General features: G+C 45.7%; 1 protein-coding gene across 17 annotated transcripts in view; it reads right to left on the bottom strand.

Moving 5' to 3' along the window:
* LOC115192398 (protein furry homolog-like) overlaps positions 1-21,699 on the bottom strand; it is a gene marked incomplete at its 3' end in the record, with an annotated part of 82,421 nt that overhangs the window by 21,882 nt on the left and 38,840 nt on the right. For 13 of the 17 annotated variants that reach the window (XM_029750862.1, XM_029750861.1, XM_029750846.1 and 10 more), the window contains 15 exon segments: positions 227-398; positions 503-589; positions 699-807; positions 1,086-1,189; positions 2,370-2,414; positions 4,900-5,001; positions 5,177-5,275; positions 5,556-5,648; positions 6,426-6,594; positions 6,799-6,879; positions 10,793-10,872; positions 11,639-11,735; positions 12,193-12,332; positions 13,647-13,700; positions 17,471-17,673. In XM_029750862.1, the coding sequence (XP_029606722.1) occupies positions 227-398; positions 503-589; positions 699-807; positions 1,086-1,189; positions 2,370-2,414; positions 4,900-5,001; positions 5,177-5,275; positions 5,556-5,648; positions 6,426-6,594; positions 6,799-6,879; positions 10,793-10,872; positions 11,639-11,735; positions 12,193-12,332; positions 13,647-13,700; positions 17,471-17,590 (1,552 nt within the window). 17 annotated transcript variants of the gene reach the window in all.

Raw genomic sequence — 21,699 nt, 5'->3', positions numbered from 1 at the left:
ACACTGTACACAAACGTAACCTTAAAATGACCCACTCCCATAAGATTATTTATTTAAGAAATGTATTCGGCAGGGACAGTGCACAATGATCAACGTTTCATGTTCAACATCAATGTAAAATTGCCAGAGTTAGCAACAAAGCTGACTTTGGTCCATAGTCCCTGAGTCATAGCTGAGTCATGCTGTCCTGTTGTGACCAGGGTGGAGCTCAGAGATGTTGACCTACCGATGACCTTGGCCTCCTCGTCAGTGAGGGTGGTGGCGAGGAAGATCTTTTTGACCCGCAGAGTGTTTCCTGAGGGCATGATGACCCCTGTGGTGGGCATGGGCGGCTCCCCGTCCTTCTGCTGCAGACTGTCAGCTATCACAAGGAAGGCCCTCAGGCCAATATTCATCCTCTGAGAGCGAGAGAACGAGGGAGAAAGGAACAGTCAGTGATTGAAGAGAATAATCACAGTGAGTATGATTGGAAAATGACTGTCGTCTCTCGGCCATCTCTTACCTCTGGATTGATGGTGAAGGTCTTGTGAGATTTCCCCACACACAGGAGGTCATAAATTATCTCCTTCATAGCAAAGTCAAGCCTTTCCTGTGAAATGAGCCACAAAAGACCCATAATCACTAATCACAGATAACATTCAAGCCATTCGCTGAATTATACAGGAAGAACTACTCCAGCATGACCTCATAAAACAAACCTGAGCTATGAACTGGATGATCTTGACGAAGATGTTGAGGGGCGTGTCCCTCGGCACCACACTACGGGAACCTTTGGGGAAAAGTGCTGAAACGATGCTGAGCAGCCGGCTGCAGGGAAACAGGAGAGGATTAAAGGATTATTCAACTGGGGATGTTCACCAAGGAGACTGTAGACTAGACCAGTTCTGAGTGTAGATGGGATTCTAGTTCTGTTTCTGCAGGAGTGGGCATTTGTTTATTGCAATATGGTGATTTAGGTGCTGGTCTGGGGAGACTTTCATTTGACAGTGTCTGTTCACACAGAGATAGTGGTCATGGGCCAACAGGGTGAGTGTGTGGGCCCTTGTCCTGACCCGTCTCAGTCTCTGGGCCGGGCTGGTACTGACCTCTGCGTGACGGTGTTGCTCTCACACTTGATCCTGATGATATAGACCCACAGCAGTCTATAGAGGGACTCCAGCGCCACACGGGACATTTTGGGGTCTTTGTTCTAAAAAATAAAGGGACAGAGAGGGAACATTCAGAACAACTGCCTCCTCCGGGAAGTCCGGTGTGGAGCACAAACCATCCCTTTGACCTACTGTACTGAATGAGACAATTTATTCAGCTTGTTTCAGGTCTCATTTAGAGTAAATGTTTGAGATGCCCCAGTGATGGATATGACTCGCGGCAAGTCGTATCTGTGATTTGATAACGAGGTCCGCCTTCAGATCTAACGGCCTGTCAGATTCATACACCTGTCACACACCAATTACATTTAGGAATCATCTTCCATAAAAACGACTGATGTACGAGATTCTTGAAAAGATTTCAGCTCGTCTTAAAAGATATCTGTGCCAGAGTGAGCCTGTCTATATATAGATGTAGTACAGCGTGTTATGCTAGCGGTAGGTTCTGATGTTCTGAACCCCGGGGAATGTTTGTACAGCTGAGCGTTCACAAAAACAAAAAAACAGTGAGTAAAAACGCAATTACACAGTGCTGCCCATCAAATCCACGCACGCAACATACCCTCCTCCAACATCAACACAGTGGACAGCCATACAAAGGATTCTTTCAAGGGTACTAAAATGACCTTTCCAACCCTTCAGTGGACCATGGAGCTGCAAGGGTGTGTCACACAGCCGCACGGCAACACCACAGAGATAATAGAATTTGGTGTAACTAGAGACAGCCTCTCACAAACGCTAATAGAACACACAAAATGATGCAGGACTCTACGGGCCTCCAAACAGAGACTACAAAATCCATCTGGTTAGTCTACCAACAACAAACTCTTCCAGGTAACTGGCTTCGTAATACCCCTCAAAGAGTAAGGTAGGTCTCTGAGAATGTGTTAGATACACATTGGCATGATGCAGTCTGCTCTATTGACGTCACCAGGATGATGCGCTAACCACTACTATACACAGAAAACAGCAAAGCCATTAACCACTGATGAAGTCAAAGCCATCATTGCGTTTCAAACAATTTGCGATTAAGAGCCAAGTGTCCAACCACTATTTTCTATGTAATCTTTTCTCCCAGTAAGTTCCACTTTAAGAGGACTATCCAGCGCATTGTTGCCCCCGGCTAAGGAGGTGCATTCCCTCTGTCCTCCAGAGGCTCAGGACAGGGTCAGGTGACCTCTCGGACGAGGGGGGGGGGGTCATGCCACCAGACAAACTCACCTGCAGTGTCTCAATCTGCTTTCGGATGCTGTTGTTAGATGGTATCTGGAGCGAGTGAAAATGTGAGACAAAACGACAGGAGACATGGCGTGTGAGGACGTGGGGAGGGAGACATGCAAGTTAGAAAGAGAACAGAGCAAAATATAATAGAAACACAAAAATCAGAAGTTTGACTAAAAACCCTCACTACCAACTGCCTTCTATCAACTTGAGCCAGTCTCATATTAGACACAGAAGTGAGATGCAAAGTAAGAAATGCAAAAGCAGTAATATGTCAAAACAAATATCCATCAATATAGTCGTGTAGAAAGACTGCAATGATAGACATGATTTTGACATGTAGCATGATGTTCTTATATTTCATACTTTGTGAAAGTGAAGAGAGATGAAAGATGTGCAACAGATGGCAAATCAAACTGACAGGGAAGAGAACACACACACACAAAGCAGGGGTGAAGAAGGTGTGGATAGACGGCGTGAGGACAGGGACAGTAAACAGACAGAGCAAGTAGGAAAGCAAGCCGTATGTTACGGCACTAACAAAATCTGATTGTTTTGGAGAGCAAGAATCAAGGTAAGGCACTAAACTGAAGCAATCAGAATTTGATCTGGAGTGACGTGAGAACAAGGACAGGGTTTAAAATGGCCCAGTGGACAACAGGAGCTAAATCATCACTAATTCCCCCCAAAAATCTCCACCAGAGACTCAGGTTACACCACAAAAACAAGGGAGATTAGTCCATTTGGTGCTGATGTAATCTAAATCACCAGGTTAAGTAAAACTATGTAATCAAAGAGAATCTAATCTTTCACAGGATATCAAAAGCAACTGAATCACCACCTGACTGTGATTATAGAGAGTCAGTTCAACAACAGAGTCATCAGGAGCAAAGGGAATTACAGCACGTGTCCACCATGGAATCAGAGGTAATGAATCGCCACAAGGGAATCTATTCAGAGTTGAGAAGCGAGGAGACAGTCACACAACACAGTAAACTCTGGGCTGGATTGGCTTGAGGTACGGTACAGGAGAGGAGCACGATTGATTGGCTTGAAAGGGGTTGTCGGACAGGGTAGGAGGAAGATGTGATTATTAAAAGGCACACCCTTCAACACCTCAGATCCATTTCTGATGTGTGGGGGATGGCTAACATCTCACTATGACAATTAACAACTTACCTGGACTAAAGAACATTCTGCTAGAGCAATAAGGTTTCAGTCACGGTAACACATGACAGAACTTGGTATGCAACAAACATCTTAGGTTCATAGCACTTCATACAGCTAAAGGGACTGAAGATAATCTATTTTTATTATACAGTCTTTAGAAAATGACACTCAATGACATGTCCCAGTGAACTTCAAACATTAGGGAATCCGCTATCTTTAACTTCTTTGGGATAGGGGGCAGTATTTTCACGTCCGGATGAAAAGCGTGCCCAAATTAAAAATGCCTGTTTCTCAGACCCAGAAGCTAGGATATTCATATAATTGGTAGATTTGGATAGAAAACACTGAAGTTTCTAAAACTCTTTGAATGATGTCTGTGAGTATAACAGAACTTATTTGGCAGGCAAAATCCCGAGGACAAACCAACCTGGAATCTTTTGTTGTTGAGGTCACTTTCTTTTCAAAGAGTTTTCATTGGGAATCCAGAATTCTAAGGCAGTTGCTTGCAGTTCCTATCGCTTCCACTGGATGTCAATAGTCTTTAGAAATTGGTTGATGTTTTTCCTTTGTGTAATGAAGTACGCCTGTTCAGAACGAGGCTCGAGGGAAGTGTACTGTTTGATAGAGGCGCGTGACCAGAAAGCACGCTCCACTTTGTTTTCCTCCGGTATTGAACGCAGTTTATCCCGTCTTAAATTTCATCGATTATTTACGTTAAAAAAATACCTAAAGTTGTATTAGGAAAGTTGTTTGAAATGTTTGGACAAAGATTACAGGTAACTTATGAGATATTTTGTAGTCATGTGGCGCGAGTTGGAAGCGGTGTTTTTCTGGATCAAACGCGCCAAATAAATTGACATTTTGGATATATAACGACAGAATTTATCGAACAAAAGGACCATTTGTGATGGTTATGGGACATATTGGAGTGCCAACAGAAGAAGATCTTCAAAGGTAAGGCATGCATTATATATGTTATTTCTGACTTTTGTGTTGTGCCTGGCGGGTTGAATTATGATTGTCTGTGTTTGTTTGATGGGGTGCTCTCCTCAGATAATAGCATGGTTTGCTTTCGCCGTAAAGCCTTTTTGAAATCGGACACTGTGGTTGGATTAACAAGAAGTTTATCTTTAAAATGGTGTATAATACTTGTATGTTTGAGGAATTTTAAATTATGAGATTTGTTGTTTGAATTTGGCGCCCTGCAATAGCTTCCCACAAATCCCAGAGAGGTTAAAGATAAAACAGAAAGTGTCCTATTCAAATGTGAAATTGGCATGGACGTTTGCATTTCTTTTCAGAGTACTTTATAGGCCAGTAACTCTGTCAGGTACATGCTTGAGCTGATTGTGTCATTTACCTTCAGGTGAGAGAGGCAGTTTGTGAGGAAGATGTGCCAGTTATTGAGGAAGAACTGCTTCTGACTGACACACAGCAGGCACGTCACCAGAGGATACAGAGCCTGAAAGAGGGAGGGAATGGGGAAAGAGGGAGGGAATGGGGAAAGAGGGAGGGAATGGGGAAAGAGGGAGGGAATGGGGAAAGAGAGGGAGACGATAGAGTTAACGTAATAAAATTTTAAAAAGAGAGCGGAAAGGAGACCGGAGAGAGAAGTGGGAGGGAAGAGTTGACGTTACCAAAGAGTGCTTCTTCCTGGAGCTAAGGTCAAAGGTTGTCTGGTAGAGCATCTCCACAAAGTTCTTGAGGCACGGCACGTTGACTTCATTCTTCACCGCCTGCAGGGAGGGAGGAAGGCGTCACCACAGCCCATTCAATTAATACGTGTGACTGAAATGGTACCCTATTCCCTTTATAGTGCACTACTTTTCACCAGGGCCCACATATAGGGAATGGTGTGCAATTTCAGACGCTGCCAATGACATCACAGCCAATCTAATGTGCTTTCTATGGTAACTAACACAGTGGAATCTAGAAAAACACTATGCTACTAATAACCATACTGTGGAATGTGGGGTTTTCCCATGTTTGGTATTATGTTGTCTGGTTGGTACTCACAGCAGCAACAGGGATGAGGATCTCAACAAAGAGGCCAGCCAACGCATGCTTTATGTCCTTATCCTTCACCTCCAGGAAATACTGGGCACATTCCTGAGGAACACACAGAGCCATACCAACATGGATGAGGACAAACGGAGTGACAGATCCACAAGCCCATTAGACACATAAAACCAAGACTGTGTAACGGATTCTCGCATATGGGCAGAAATCAAATGTATTTATAAACCCCTTCTTACATCAGCTGATGTCATAAAGTGCTGTACAGAAACCCAGCCTAAAACCCCAAACAGCAAGCAATGCAGATGTAGAAGCACAGAAACCAACAGACGTAAGGAAAACAAAACAATCTGCATATTACCCAACATTCCATTAACACACTGGGAAAATCAGGGCTTGTTCCGAGGGGAGCATATTGAGCAAGGTCTTTGTTGCCGTATTGAGCTTAACGAAAAGGCATTGCTCCGTTCAGTGCTCTTGGCTGGGCCTACAATGCACACACTCCTCTTGGCACAAAGATCTGCTATCTGATCGTTACTCTGGCTTTATGAGGCTCGGCTAGAGAGAGCTGCTGAGTCCCAACAAAAGGGCTGCAGTAAAACCTCTAATGGGTGTACAGTGGTTCCGCAGAGAGCCATCAGTCGAGCATACGGAGCCACTCGGACACAATCAGACACAGTACCGTACAGTCTGGGCATCCAGTAGATTAGATCAACGCCTGTTGCTTGGACACATCAGGGTTGAATTCACCAAAACTGAAGTTTTGAAAATGGGGAAGGAATGCCTGAACTTGTCCAATGAGGAACGCTTCTTTTCTTGGTACGGTTTGCTACGGTGAGCTCTAAATGAACACGACCCAGGATAACTGACCTGCATGAACTGGAAGGAGGCCTCGAAGTCCTCCACGGGGTACATCTTGACCCTGAAGAACTTCATGCCCATGATGAGGCTGATGATGCTCTGGACCACGTAGGGGCTCTGCTCCTTCTGCCTCAGCTCCTTCAGCTCCGTGATGAACTTCTTACGCACCGCCTGGAACCTGGAGCGACCAACACACATTACACCGATTTAGCGTCTCACTCAGCCTCTGATTCAACGGACTGAGTCTTTCATAAGGAGTTGGCGCATTTTTAACATAGAGTTTAGAAGTGGTATGTGAATAAAACAGGAGTGACCTGTTCAGTTATTTCAACTGTGTTGAGAGGACTTGAACTTGGAAAAACCCCAAGGAGAAAACCCTTACTTTGACTGTGTGAGAACTCCGATGACCTCCGCATACAGGTCTGCTATGATGTGCACATTGACAGTGTTGGGGCCGGAGTACCTGTCAATCAGAAGACATCGTTGACCCACCCACACAAAGAGAAGTAGCTCTCGTAATATTTTAACATGGGTGTACGAAGACACTGACCCATAAACAGACCTGTGAGAAGCAGCTGAACAAACAACAAAACTATTAAAGGAAATATCATCCCAACAGCCATCTCTCTAAAACCAGAGGCATGTGGCTGTATAATGTAGAGTTGAAACAGTTGAGTGAAGGTTTACTCAACTTGTCTAACAAGTGGCGATTGTGTTTTCTGTAAGTGACAATGATGTGGACAGGCCATAAAGTCACACACATTGGTTATAAAAACAGTCTATCCAAACACCCATAAAGTAATGAGTCACTGCGCTGCAGAGCCAAAACCACTCAGGAATATTATGTGTTGGACTTAGACTACTGTACTGTATACAGCCCTCAAAACTCAACTGTGGACCTCGAAGCCAGTTCCACTGCGTTTTTTCATTGTTCCCCTCTAAGCAGGGACTGATATAGACCTGGGAGACCAGGTGTGTGCAATTAATTATCAGGTAGGACAGAAAACCAGCAGGCTCCGGACCTCGTAGGGTAAGAGTGAACACCTCTGGTATATATGACAGCAGTGTGTGTGTGTGTGTGTGTGTGTGTGTGTGTGTGTGTGTGTGTGTGTCAGACCTAGGCAGAAAATAGCTGTAATTTATTTATTCATTTGAAAATACCAACTTTTCAAATACTCAAGGTAGTCGAATTTAGTCTATATAGTTACAACTAAAAGGCAAAAATTATTTGATATTCAAATACAGGTCTCAGAAAAACAAATAACATTTGAAACTTTTGAATACCTCTCAGGAAACCAAATCAAGATTTGAAAATATTTGAATATATGCAATTAAATTGAAAACCAAAAAATATTTGATGAAGAACCAAAAACTACAAGTTAGTTGAAATTAGTTTTAAGGGCTGTTAGATATAAATCTTAATATAGCCTATTTAGCCTAGAACTAAATACATGAGGGACATTGAAATCACCTCAATATTAGACTAGACCACTTTTGCAGCTTCAAAATGACTGACAAATATATTTTCATAATGAGTGAGAAAGGTATAGTAATACTTGACATCAAGTTCTTTGTAACTTTGATTACCATAGCAACGTTGTTACATAAAGTTGTTACTTAGTTGCATAATAATGGAGTTATTACATGGAATAAGGAACAGTCACTTGGTAGTATTCCAGGGCACATTCTCAGAGAATGCGCAGAACAGCTGGCAGGTACATTAACGCTAATGTTCAACCTCTTCTTGTCCCAGTCTGGAATCCCCACGTTTTAAGATGACCACCATCATTCCTGTTTTCAAGAACTCTAAGGCTTCATGCCACAATGACGTCTGCCCTGAAGTGCTTTGAGAGGCTGGTTATGGCACACGTCAACGTCATAGTGCCAGATAGTTTAGACCCACTACAATTTGCAGACCGCCCCAGCAGTTCCACAGACGACGCAATCTCAATTGCGCCCTCACCCACTTAGATAAGAGGATTACCTACTGTACGTGAGAATGCTATTCATTGACTACAGCTCAGCATTCAACGCCATTGTCCTCTCCAAGCTTGTCACCAAGCTTAGGACCCTGGGCCTGAACACCTCCCTCTGCAACTGGATCCTGGACTTCCTGACGTGCCGACCCCAGGTGGTGAGGGTAGGCAACGTCACCACCACGCTGACCCTCAACACGGGGGCCCTACAGGGGTGTGTGCTCAGTCCCCTCCAGTACTCCCCGTTCACCCACGACTCCAACACCATCATCAAGTTTGCTGACGACACGACGGTGGTAGGCCTGATGACCGGCCACGACGAGACAGCCTACAGGGAGGTGGTCAGTGACCTGGCAGTGTAGGGCCGGAACAACCTCTCCCTCAAAGTCACTAAGACCAAGGAGGGGGGCAGGCACGTCCCCATCCACGGGGATGTAGTGAAGTCGGTCGAGAACATCAATTTCCTTAATATGGTCACACGCGCACAGTTAAGGTGTGACAGCGCCTCTTCTCCCTCAGGAGGTTGAAAGGGTTTGGCAATCCCAATCCTCAAAATGGGACAGCCCATTATCCCTGGGACAGAGCTCCCTGCCATCCAGGACCTCTATATCAGGTGGTTTGAAAGGAAGGCCCAGAAAATCATTCAAGACTCAAACTACTCAAGCCATAGACTGTTCTCTCTGCTTCTGCACAGCAAGCGCTATCGGTGCATCAAGTCAGACACCAACAGGCTCCTGAACAGCTTCTATCCCCAAGCCATAAGACTGCTAAATATCTAACAGAACGGCTACACAGACTATCGTATTTTATTCTTTCCCCGTCTCTGTGCACACTCACAGGGCCTTACATACTACACACACCAATACTCCTCACATACAAAACGCTCACTCCACAATTTGCGCACACACACACGTATGCACATACTTCTATACTGACTCTACACACACCCACTCGCATACAATCATCCTATAAGCTGCTGCTGCTACTCTGTTTATCATACACCCTGATGCCTAGACACCTTACCCCTATACATATCCAGCTCTATCAATCCGGTATCCCTGCACATTGTACTGGAACTGACTCTGCATACACATATATAGTAGTATGCTGTATACAGTATACTATATAGTACGGTTCGTGTTCTTATTTCTATAGTGTGTTTTTGTTCTACCTTGTTACTTTTAGTATTACATTGTTATTGATTACTGCATTTGTAGGATTAGCACTTACAAGAAAGGCATATATATATATTTATATTTTAGTCATTCAGCAGATGCTCTTATCCAGAGCGACTTACAGTAGTGAATGCATACATTTCATACATTTTTTTTTTCCTTCCCCGTACTGGTCCCCCGTGGGAATCGAACCCACAACCCTGGTGCTGCAAACACCATGCTTTACCAACTGAGCCACACGGGACTGAGCCACGTATCACTGTACTTGTGCATGTGACATTAAAATGTGAAACTATTCCTTGTGCACAGTAGTTACAAAAACTCGGGTAATTGCTGTGCAATTAAAATGCTACGACAAAAGTACTATATAACGGGCTCATAAAATGTTGCGCCAAAAGTAATTACAGTTTTATTACACCGGCACAAGAACAGTTTAATGTTAAACATTTAGGAGAATGCTCACAATAATAAAATATGTCTATTAAGTGTCGAAAGGAACCTAATATCCCAAAACGGCCTTCTTGAATCAACTACAGCAGAGTTAGGTGGGAAATCATGTTACTTTGTATTCCGAGTAAACTATCCCTTTAAAGATGGTATTGTGTGTGTGCGCTCGACAAAGAGGTTCAACTTGCTGTTTGCAAATGGCTTTGAATTACTCTACAGTATTTTCAGGTTTTATCAAATGAATTGCAGCTTTTAACCTTTTCAGTGGCATGTTGAAAGAGTCATACAATAGTTGAGCGTCACAACTTATTTATTCTTCCCTCTACAAAATATCATTGGCTTGACGCGATCATGTAAACCTGGGGCAATGGACATTCAGGAGAATGGACATATCCTGGATTTTCCGATAGAAATGTATTCTGTAGATCAACGTATCAAATATTGTGTAGATCAAAGTCCGATATACTGGAATAGTACAGGAGATTGTATTTGCACAAATCATTCCATTTCTATCCTCAACATACAGTTCCAGATAAAGCCCTGCCATTAGCTGAAGGCAGCCAATCCAATACTTAAAAAAAGATAAAGAAAAAAAGAGCAACCACTTCCTGAGATCAGTATTCAAATATTTAAAAGTACTTGCTTTCTCAGATCTGTATTCAAATAGCTGTAGTCACTTCCTAAGTAACTATTTGTTCCCCTGAATTTATCACAAAGCATAGTTAAAACTACAGTTATCCCAGGTGTGGTGTGAGATGTTTGTGTCGTTTACACTTACCCCTCTTTGTGTTTAAAGTGCTTGAATGCCAGGTTCAGAACTTCATGTACTAAAGCGTCTGGCACGGGATGAAGAGGAATCTGTGACGCAAACATTAAATCACCAGTCATAATAGGCACATTGATACTCCCTTCATGCTGTCTCCCTCTCTCTTTGCTAACATTCATTCTCCTCCCTGTTGTAGCCAAGGACAACCAAGCTCTATGCTCAGTCAGGGCTTGTTGATGGTCTAAGAGAGTGTGGTTTGGATTTGGTTAGTCTGCTGTCAGTCTAGATGCTGTAGTTTAGGATGACAGCTCGGTATGCTGACATTGCATTGACCACTCTAAGGGAGAGGACTTATTTTTATACCCCCTTTTTCTCCCCAATTTCGTGATCTACAATCGCGATCTTGTCTCATCACTGCAACTCCCCAACGGGAGAGGGAGAGGCGAAGGTCGAGTCATGCGTCCTTCGAAACATGACCCGCCAAATCGCAATTCTTAACACCCGCCCGCTTAAGCCAGAAGCCAGCTACACCAATGTGTCGGAGGAAAAACCGCTCAACTGACGACAGAAGTCAGCTTGCCAGTGCCCGGCGCAAGGAGTCGTTAGAGCGCGATGAGCCAAGTAAAGTCCCCCCCGGCCAAACCCTCCCCTAACCTGGACGACGCAGGCCAATTGTGCACTGCCCAATGGGAACTCCCGGTCACGGCCGGTTGGGACACAGCCTGGGATCGAACCCGGGTCTGTAATGACGCCTCAAGCGCTGCGAAGCAGTGCCTTAGACCGCTGCGCCACTCGGGAGTCTGGGAGAGGACTAACAGCACAGACAAACAAACAGAAGTAAAGTTAAACAGGACTTACCTGTTTTAAAACTTCTACTGAAACTAAACAGAAAATGAAATCTATGGCCAAATCCCTCCGCTCCAATAGGTAGTCTTTATCCCGATGCTGTTCATCCCTATGGGGAGCGAGGGAGAGAGATCGAGAGGGAGAGAGATCGAGAGAAAGATCGAGAGGGAGAGAGATCGAGAGGGAGAGAGAGAGAGAGAGATCGAGAGGGAGAGAGAGAGAGATCGAGAGGGAGAGAGAGAGAGATCGAGAGGGAGAGAGAGAGAGATCGAGAGGGAGAGAGAGAGATCGAGAGGGAGAGAGAGAGATCGAGAGGGAGAGAGAGAGAGAGAGAGAGAGAGAAAGAGATCGAGAGAGAGAAAGAGATCGAGAGAGAGCGAGAGATCGAGAGGGAGAGAGAGATCGAGAGGGAGAGAGAGAGCGGGAGAGAGAGAGAGAGAGAGAGAGAGGGTTATGACGGACTGAGTAACACTAAACACACTTACCAGAAACAGGTTGATTGTTCAGGAGCGGGAAGCGAGGGGAGAACAGGAGAGAGGGATGAGCAGATAACAGGAGTATCGTACCCTTTGGACTTGGTGCTGGAGCGAGGCCTGTACTCATAGGACTCATCCTCGGTGCCACTCTGCCGCCGGTACCAGTCAAACAGTGTGCGCAGCAGGGAGGGCAAACAGTGTTCCGCTATGGAGCTCATAGAGCTTATTAACTGTGAGAAGAGCACAGAGACGCTTCACAATAGAGTCTACACACGTTATTATAGCTTACCAGAGGATGAGAATGTACAAAACAAAGTCAAATACAAACATCTTCACGGGAACAAACAACTTCATCGCCAATATTACACACATCATTACACACAGACAGAGGCGCTATATTTTATGTAGACAGCCCATTCTGCCGCCACAGAGAAACGGCTCCACTGTAAGTTGAGATGAGGAGAAAGGAGGACGCAGGGAAAGGGATACAGGGGAGCGGGGGGGATATCTAGAAAGAGAGAAGTGGAGGGAGATTGCGGGGAGATGACCTAATTACTGGGTGACATACAGTAGAGAACAGGACATATCGACTGGGATTGTGAGTGCGGTGTTCGCTGACGTGTCGAGCACAGTGAGGTCCTATCCTTTTGAGCGGCTAGGTGGCGCTGCAGCCGCCACAGCACAGGGCTCTGCAGTGGCCGTACAGTACGTCAGGGCCGACCAACAAACAGGCTCTGGTTGAAATACCTCCTCAGCACTTTGATCATCAGATCAAATATGTTAAATGAATGGAGGTGAATTGCAACCTCATACTACGGCTCTCTTATCAACATCTTGGTAGACAGAATGGTAGGGGTATAGAGCCATAATGCTAGGAAGAAATCTACGTGGTTTACAGTACATTATCCTCCGTTGTTCTTCTACAACATGCACCAGAGCAATCATAGTCCTATGCATGTCAAGTGTGTAGTGTTCAGTCAGGCAATATGCAGCTGGGCCGAGTAATCGTACTTTTCCGCACAATGAATGGCGTGTGCCTGAATGAAGTGCATGTCAGTGTATGTTGTGAGGGGCAGTGTGCTGAGGGTGCTGGATGATGGATGCTGGGAGGGAGAGTTATGCAACTGCTCTCTGCGCCCTCCAGGCGCCAGGCGGACACACTCCAGCGCCCGACACTGATTTACTGCGGAGGATGACACAGCGATTCTGCTCCCGCTTTCCCTCAGTGCCCACTCTCCCCCTCCCGGTATGCCCCCTCTCCCAGTCACAATGGAGGCAGCTGGATCTATAGCGCCATATCCTCATTGACTTTGTGTTGTGCTGAACAAAGCACTCCGCAGCAGCTCCATTGTTCAGAGTTCTGCAGGCACCAGTTGGAGATGAGGGATGCATGGGGCACTGAGTGGGGATTGATTGGGTGGAGCTGGAGAATTCAACTACTGTATGGATGGGAGGGTGGGTGGGGGAGGGATAGAGTATATAACAATGCATGTGCAGTGAGCAAGCACACACACACACACACACACACACACACTAGAACTCACCTGATCAAATTGCGCATCTTCACCTCTTTGGAGGGATCGCGACAACAGTTTCTCCTGAGGGAGAGAAAGACAGAAACAGGGCTGTCAGTCCACATAGGACAAATATGGATTCCTAACATAATAGGACCCCTATGTCACGGATACCAGCAGACCCCTGGATGTGGGGCCAGGTGAAACAGGAGATGAGACAATGCGCGCTGACACGGTCGCCAGGGGTACGGTGTTTCCTCCGACACATTGGTGCGGCTGGCTTCCGGGCTAAGCGGGCAGTGTGTCAAGAAGCAGTGTGGCTTGGCTGGGTGGTGTTTCGGAGGACGCACGGCTCTCGACCGTCGCCTCTCCCGAGTCCGTACGGGAGTTGCAACGATGGGACACCACGAAATTGGGGAGAGAAATATGTCTCACGTGCCAGATTGAAGTGCCCGGCAGGCCGGATACAGCCCCTGGGCCGTACTTTGCGCACCCCCCCCCGATATAGAGTATAGCAACTGACAGTGAACGAGCTCTGCCATCAGCCTGGGGTCATTACCAGCCTAGCAGCCCCTGAGTAAACAGTCAGTCAGGAGTCTATCTACCAGCTGACCACTGGGCAAACACACCAGCCAGGGACCAGGGAGAGAAGGGGGTGAGAGAAAGAAGGGAGTGAGCGAGAGAGAAAGAAGGGGGTGAGCGAGAGAGAAAGAAGGGGGTGAGCGAGAGAGAAAGAAGGGGTGAGCGAGAGAGAAAGAAGGGGTGAGCGAGAGAGAAAGAAGGGGGTGAGCGAGAGAGAAAGAAGGGGGTGAGCGAGAGAGAGAAGAGAAAGAAGGGGGTGAGCGAGAGAGAAAGAAGGGGTGAGCGAGAGAGAAAGAAGGGGGTGAGCGAGAGAGAAAGAAGGGGGTGAGCGAGAGAGAAAGAAGGGGTGAGCGAGAGAGAAAGAAGGGGTGAGCGAGAGAGAAAGAGGGGGTGAGCGAGAGAGAAGAAGGGGGTGAGCGAGAGAGAAAGAAGGGGGTGAGCGAGAGAGAAAGAAGGGGGGTGAGCGAGAGAGAAAGAAGGGGGTGAGCGAGAGAGAAAGAAGGGGTGAGCGAGAGAGAAAGAAGGGGGTGAGAGAAAGAAGGGGGTGAGAGAAAGAAGGGGTGAGCGAGAGAGAAAGAAGGGGTGAGCGAGAGAGAAAGAAGGGGGTGAGCGAGAGAGAAAGAAGGGGGTGAGCGAGAGAGAAAGAAGGGGGTGAGCGAGAGAGAAAGAAGGGGGTGAGCGAGAGAGAAAGAAGGGGTGAGCGAGAGAGAAAGAAGGGGTGAGCGAGAGAGAAAGAAGGGGTGAGCGAGAGAGAAAGAAGGGGGTGAGCGAGAGAGAAAGAAGGGGTGAGCGAGAGAGAAAGAAGGGGGTGAGAGAAAGAAGGGGGTGAGAGAAAGAAAGGGGGTAGAGGAGGAAAGAAGGGGGTGAGCGAGAGAGAAAGAAGGGGGTGAGCGAGAGAGAAAGAAGGGGGGTGAGCGAGAGAGAAAGAAGGGGGTGAGCGAGAGAGAAAGAAGGGGGTGAGCGAGAGAGAAGAAGGGGTGAGCGAGAGAGAAAGAAGGGGGTGAGCGAGAGAAGAAAAGAGGGGGTGAGCGAGAGAGAAAGAAAGGGGGTGAGCGAGAGAGAAAAGAAGGGGGTGAGCGAGAGAGAAAGAAGGGGGTGAGCGAGAGAGAAAGAAGGGGTGAGCGAGAGAGAAAGAAGGGGGTGAGCGAGAGAGAAGAAGGGGGTGAGCGAGAGAGAAAGAAGGGGGGTGAGCGAGAGAGAAAGAAGGGGTGAGCGAGAGAGAAAGAAGGGGGTGAGCGAGAGAGAAGAAGGGGTGAGCGAGAGAGAAAGAAGGGGTGAGCGAGAGAGAAAGAAGGGGTGAGCGAGAGAGAAAGAGGGGGTGAGCGAGAGAGAAAGAGGGGGTGAGCGAGAGAGAAAGAAGGGGGTGAGCGAGAGAGAAAGAAGGGGGTGAGCGAGAGAGAAAGAAGGGGGTGAGCGAGAGAGAAAGAAGGGGTGAGCGAGAGAGAAAGAAGGGGGTGAGAGAAAGAAGGGGTGAGCGAGAGAGAAAGAAGGGGTGAGCGAGAGAGAAAGAAGGGGTGAGCGAGAGAGAAAGAAGGGGTGAGCGAGAGAGAAAGAAGGGGTGAGCGAGAGAGAAAGAAGGGGTGAGCGAGAGAGAAAGAAGGGGTGAGAGAAAGAAGGGGTGAGCGAGAGAGAAAGAAGGGGTGAGCGAGAGAGAAAGAAGGGGGTGAGCGAGAGAGAAAGAGGGGGGTGAGCGAGAGAGAAAGAAGGGGGTGAGCGAGAGAGAAAGAAGGGGTGAGCGAGAGAGAAAGAAGGGGGTGAGCGAGAAAGAAGGGGTGAGCGAGAAAGAAAGAAGGGGGTGAGCGAGAGAGAAAGAAGGGGGTGAGCGAGAGAGAAAGAAGGGGGTGAGCGAGAGAGAAAGAAGGGGTGAGCGAGAGAGAAAGAAGGGGGTGAGCGAGAGAGAAAGAAGGGGGTGAGCGAGAGAGAAAGAAGGGGTGAGCGAGAGAGAAAGAAGGGGGTGAGCGAGAGAGAAAGAAGGGGTGAGCGAGAGAGAAAGAAGGGGGTGAGCGAGAGAGAAAGAAGGGGGTGAGCGAGAGAGAAAGAAGGGGGTGAGCGAGAGAGAAGAAGGGGGTGAGCGAGAGAGAAAGAAGGGGGTGAGCGAGAGAGAAAGAAGGGGGTGAGCGAGAGAGAAAGAAGGGGTGAGCGAGAGAGAAAGAAGGGGTGAGCGAGAGAGAAAGGGTAAATGAATAGCGAGCTGAACAGAGCTACATGGAGAGAATAGTCGAGTGTCCAACACACACACCTCCCAGCCCCTAGTTAAGGCATGGGATTACACCTCCCACGGAGTATCGATATCCGGGTAGAAAAAGCTCAATATTCCTAGAAAAATGTTATTGCTCCAATTCTGGGAAAGCACATTGGAATGTGACTCATTTCTCACACTCTAGACGTTCACACACACACACACAGAGGAAGAAATCACACACATAAACCCCTCCAAGTTTAAGGATGTGTCTGTTTACAGACTGAACATTAAGCAGTTACTAGAAAAATGACATTTAACCTCTTTGGCCCTTAGCCAAGTACTACTCTGTAGCAGGAACTAAGGACACAGCCTGATTAATGGCTAGTGAGAATAGCCTTAAAAAAGTTCTGCTTAATTCCAAATAAACAGTTAAAGTTCCCCTATTTGTAGTGGCTAGCCTATGTAGATCTGAAAGGTAAAAGCACATTGCAATATCAGTCAGAATATTGCTTCAATGGGCCTCCCGAGTGGCGCAGCGGTCTAAAGCACCGCATTGCTTGAGGAGTCACTACAGACCCGGGTTCGATCCCAGGCTGTGTCACAGCCAGCTGTGACCGGGAGACCCATGAGGCGGCGCACAATTGTCCCAGCATCATCCGGGTAAGGGGAGGGTTTAGCCGGTCGGGATTTCCTTGTCCCATCGCGCTCTAGCGACTCGTGGCGGACTGGGAACCTGCAAGCTAACTTTGGCTAGCTGGATGATGTTTCCTCCGACACATTGGTGCGGCTGGCTTCCAGTTTAAGCGAGCAGTGTCAAGAAGCAGTGCAGCTTGGCAAGGTCGTGTTTCGGAGGACGCATGGCTCTTGACCGTCGCCTCTGCCGAGTCCGTAAGGGAGTTGCAGCGATGGGACAAGACTAACTACAACTGGATATCACGAAATTGGGGACAAAAGGGCTAAAATAAATGAATAAAAAGTGTATTATTGCTTCACCTATCCAATACTTTCAGACAAGTGCCTAGGATTCAGGGCTAGGGGTTGATTTGAAAATGTGGCCTTAGTTTCTCGCTCTCAGATCACAGCAACTCACCAGCGGTTCAGCCATCACCACCTCAATCTTCTTCTCAGCCAGCACAGCAAACTCAGCCAACAGGCTCTTGATGACAAACTCCCCGGGCTTGAGTTCGGGGTCGATGGTGATGCTCGACATGGCGGCGACGTTTCGCTTCTCCCACGACAGGGGGGCCACGGAGGGGGCGCAGCGTCTACTCACACTGTTGACTGGGGCCGAGGCTGGAGGGAGAGAGAGAGGGGACAGGAGAGAGGGGACAGGTCAGAGAGACTGCGTAGAGAGAGCAGGCAGTGATTCTGAACACCATCACATGACTGGAGGTGAGGAGTCAGCTATAATCCAAACAGAGAGAGAGCAGTGGAGAGATGAAAGAGAGAAAAGTAACCTCAATATCAACCTAAACTCACACAGAGGAGCTATGCTAGTATGCCAGTGGGTGCTCAATGGAAGACAAAAAAAAACATCACACATTTTGATTAGCCTATAACCTATTGGTTCCTTGATTTCACTAGAAAAATGTACCGTCACCCAACTAACTGCAGGCTACGAGGACAGCACACATTCAACGTTGGGTAAAAAGGATGTAGCACTGGTCTCAGGCCTCACTGGACTACACCAAATCAAACCCAATGAGCTGACCAACTAAAAGCAACAATATACACTGAGTGTACAAAACATTAATAAGGCCTTCCTAATATTGAGATTCGCGCCCCCCCCCCTTTTGCACTCTGAACAGCCTCAATTTGTCAGGACATGGACTCTACAATGTGTTGAAAGCGTTCCACAGGGATGCTGGCCCATGTTGACTCCAATGCTTCCCACAGTTGTGTCAAGTTGGCTGGATGTTCTTTGGGTGGTGGACCATTCTTGATACACACAGGAAACTGTTGGAGGTGAAACACAGCAGCGTTGCAGTTCTTGACACAAACCAGAGCGCCTGGCACTTACTACCATAACCATCTTTTGTCTTGCCCATTCACCCTCAATGGTAGACACACACAATCCATGTCTCAAGGCTTAAAAATCCTTCTTTAACCGGTCTCCTCCCCTTCATCTACACTGATTGAAGTGGATTTAACAAGTGACATCAACAAGAGATCATAGTTTTCACCTGGTCAGGTCTCTTGTTCTTAATGTTTTGTACACTGTGTAAGCGCATGAGAAGTTAACACAGATGCAGATTCACCCCCCCTGCACCATTCCACAAACACAGTTATGTAAATATGAATATTAAAGAACCCAGCAGATTGGAGTGAAACTTCACACAAACTGTGCACAGAAGCGCTCAATATTTAGACAAGCTTCCTGTAACACGTTCCTAGAGGGGTCAGCATGGAAAGTAAACTCAGAGAGGAGTGTGTGTGAATGTGCGCCCTTATGTGAGGGCTGGTTGGTACCAGGGTTTCCGTTAGTCAAAAAAAGTGAAAGGCCGATAAACCTGCCGGCCAAAATGACAGGGAACCAAAAAAAATCCCATTGCAAAATAATGCTTTTTATTCATTCATGGAAATACCAGTCTAAGTAAATACATTTGACAGTCATACTTAACGGTCTATAGGTAAAATGCGCATAATTTAGTGGAATAAAAAAAATTGGCCTGTGTATTTTCATTAGCTGTTGGATAAATAAGATACACAATGACTATCAGACGCACCACAGCATCCAGAGCCTAATTTGAGCTGGATTTCTCCTGCAGCTCCTCAGCTGGTTGCCACTGGAGGGGGGGGGGGGGGGCTGCTTTTTAAAACCCGGTCATTGCGCAACAATTCTAAATGCAATGTTAAAATGAGTTTTGTTTCTCAACTGGAACTTGAAGCGCGTCTCCCATTCACCATTTAATTGTAGGCAACAGGCTATCAAGCGAGTCACCCACCACTTTACAATGTGAGCTGGAGGCAGTATGCATTTTCAAAATACTTAATTGTTTGAAACCTAAAACGTTTTATTTCATATTATGAGGCATGTCGTACCTTGCTACAAAGGAGCCTATAGGCACAATCTGACCATGGAAATGTAGAGGCAATGATTTTATAATTCTAATGTTATTGATCACATAGATCTATTTAGCAGATGTCATTGCGGGTGTAGTGAAACGCTTGTATAAAGACTTCATAGGTGTGAGTTAAGTTTGGGAAGGCTTACAATGTATCCTATCATTTCTACTGTTCTGCGTGCCAGTTATGATTTACATATGCTCATTTATCATAACAATATGAATTAAAATGATTTTTAAAAATGTAACTAATGCGAGATTACCAAACCCTTTGCCATATTGATATGCGTTATTCATTGGCGGCTAAAGAAATGAGCACATGGAACTCAGCCTATAGGCCAATGCAGCAGTAGGCCTATAATTGCCATTGCTCTTTCACACACTGAGGATTGGTGGTTATCTAGGGGGAGATTGTTGTAAAGAGTTCAATGTGAGGAACTACAGTTAATATATTATCATTTGTAATGGATGTATTATAATTCGTAATGGATGTAAAAAAAGACACACAAAAAAAAACACTTTCCTACATTTCTATGCAGCAGGCCAGAGAAACCAGATATTCTCATTGTCTTTTCTTTGAAGTGCTCAATGTTAGCAATCAACAAAATGGACAAATCTCTTAATTAAATGATGGTTATGAAATAAACCAAAACTTGTTTCATAAGTGTAGCAGGTTGTGGACTCCTCAAACAACGTTTCCACTCCAAGAATGGTAAATGACTAATTAATACATGCATTAACAGAAATGTATGTAACCAAATGACGGGGATTAACAGTACATTTAATACTGGTGTCATATGTAAATGGTGAATAAAAAATAAATGAATCAAAAGGGCAAAAACATTTGCACAATGAAACCATGAATGTGCAAGAATTGGTAGGAGACTGCTGAGCCAATCTAGAGAGAAACTCTATATCTTCACCACACACCCCTGCCCTTCTTGTCTCAACATTTTTAATTATACTCAAGACACATTATCTTCACACATATTTTAGATGCATTTCACTGGACAGACGCAACTCAATAATCAGCTAGGCCTATTGCCAAGGGCGCTGCCTAAATTGGCATAGGCCTACGGGCTTGTGATTTAAAATAAACCACAGAATTTTTCCGGAAATTTTCCATGCGAAGTTAAGCCCTGGAATTTGGGAAACTTTGCTTAAATTCATCAAAAAAAGTCAGCTTATAACAGTGAAATTTTTTTTGTGGGATACACATAAGGCAGTTCTAGGTCTTGTGGCATATTTTGGTTACACTATCCCCAATTCAAATGGAAGTGCAACCCTCAGCATGCACAGTGCATTCTTCCATCACATGTGCAGTGCACTCTACCATCACAGGTACAGCTGATTCTCAAGATCTTGCACACTAATGAGATGCTATTGAGCCCAAACTACTACACTGTCTGAGCCAAGGACTACATGCTTTCTGGTAAGTTTGATTACAATACTGGGTGGGGTGAAAATATTTTACATGACATACATGACTTTTTGCTAACTAGTAAATAGTAGCCTACAGCAAAGTGTGTTTAAATAATTTCTAACTTGTTAATTTCTGCTAGTTAGTTTTTGCTACCATGTTGGTTTTAGCTTGTTAAGCCTGCTAACTGAGGAGTGTTAATTCACCCGTTTCCATACATGTTTCATTTTAAAACATGTATCTTACAAAATGAGTTGTTTAATATAAACTGCTTCACTATTTAGCTGTACATGGAATTGTATTCTGTTTTTTTTGGGTTTTTTTTACACATTTTGTTGTAATCTTTACAGGAAAATGCCACGGGCATTATCGGATGTGTTGAGACATTTCACTGCAGCTAATGTAGATTTTGTACATTTCCAAATACTGTGCCAAATCATATGTGAAGAATGCAACAAAGATGCAGAATCATCTGGCCAAGTATATAAAGTTCCCTCAGCGCTCACAACAAGCTGACAAAAGTCCCTCTAATTCTATTCGAGGTGAAAATGACAGCAACAGCTAATGGTCCTCCTGGAATCAGAATTGTTTTTGACTCAATGGAGGAACTTAGTCAGAGAAATGCTGATGAAGGTGTTGCTCGAGCTGGTTCACCTCTGATGCTCACAGGCAATGTGTATTTAAGAGATTTCTGAATGTTCTTCGCCCAGCATAAACCCCTCCAACCAGACATGCTTTATCTACTCATTTTCTGGATGCAGAGTTCAACAGAGTCCAAGTGAAGGTCAAGCAAATCATAGAGAAAGCAGACTGTATTGCAATCATATCTGATGG

This window comes from Salmo trutta, chromosome 4 (genome assembly GCF_901001165.1).
Source record: "Salmo trutta chromosome 4, fSalTru1.1, whole genome shotgun sequence".
In the NCBI taxonomy this organism is placed as follows: domain Eukaryota; kingdom Metazoa; phylum Chordata; class Actinopteri; order Salmoniformes; family Salmonidae; genus Salmo; species Salmo trutta.
Note: the sequence above shows the minus strand (reverse complement) of the source record. Positions and strands in the feature narration are given on the sequence as shown.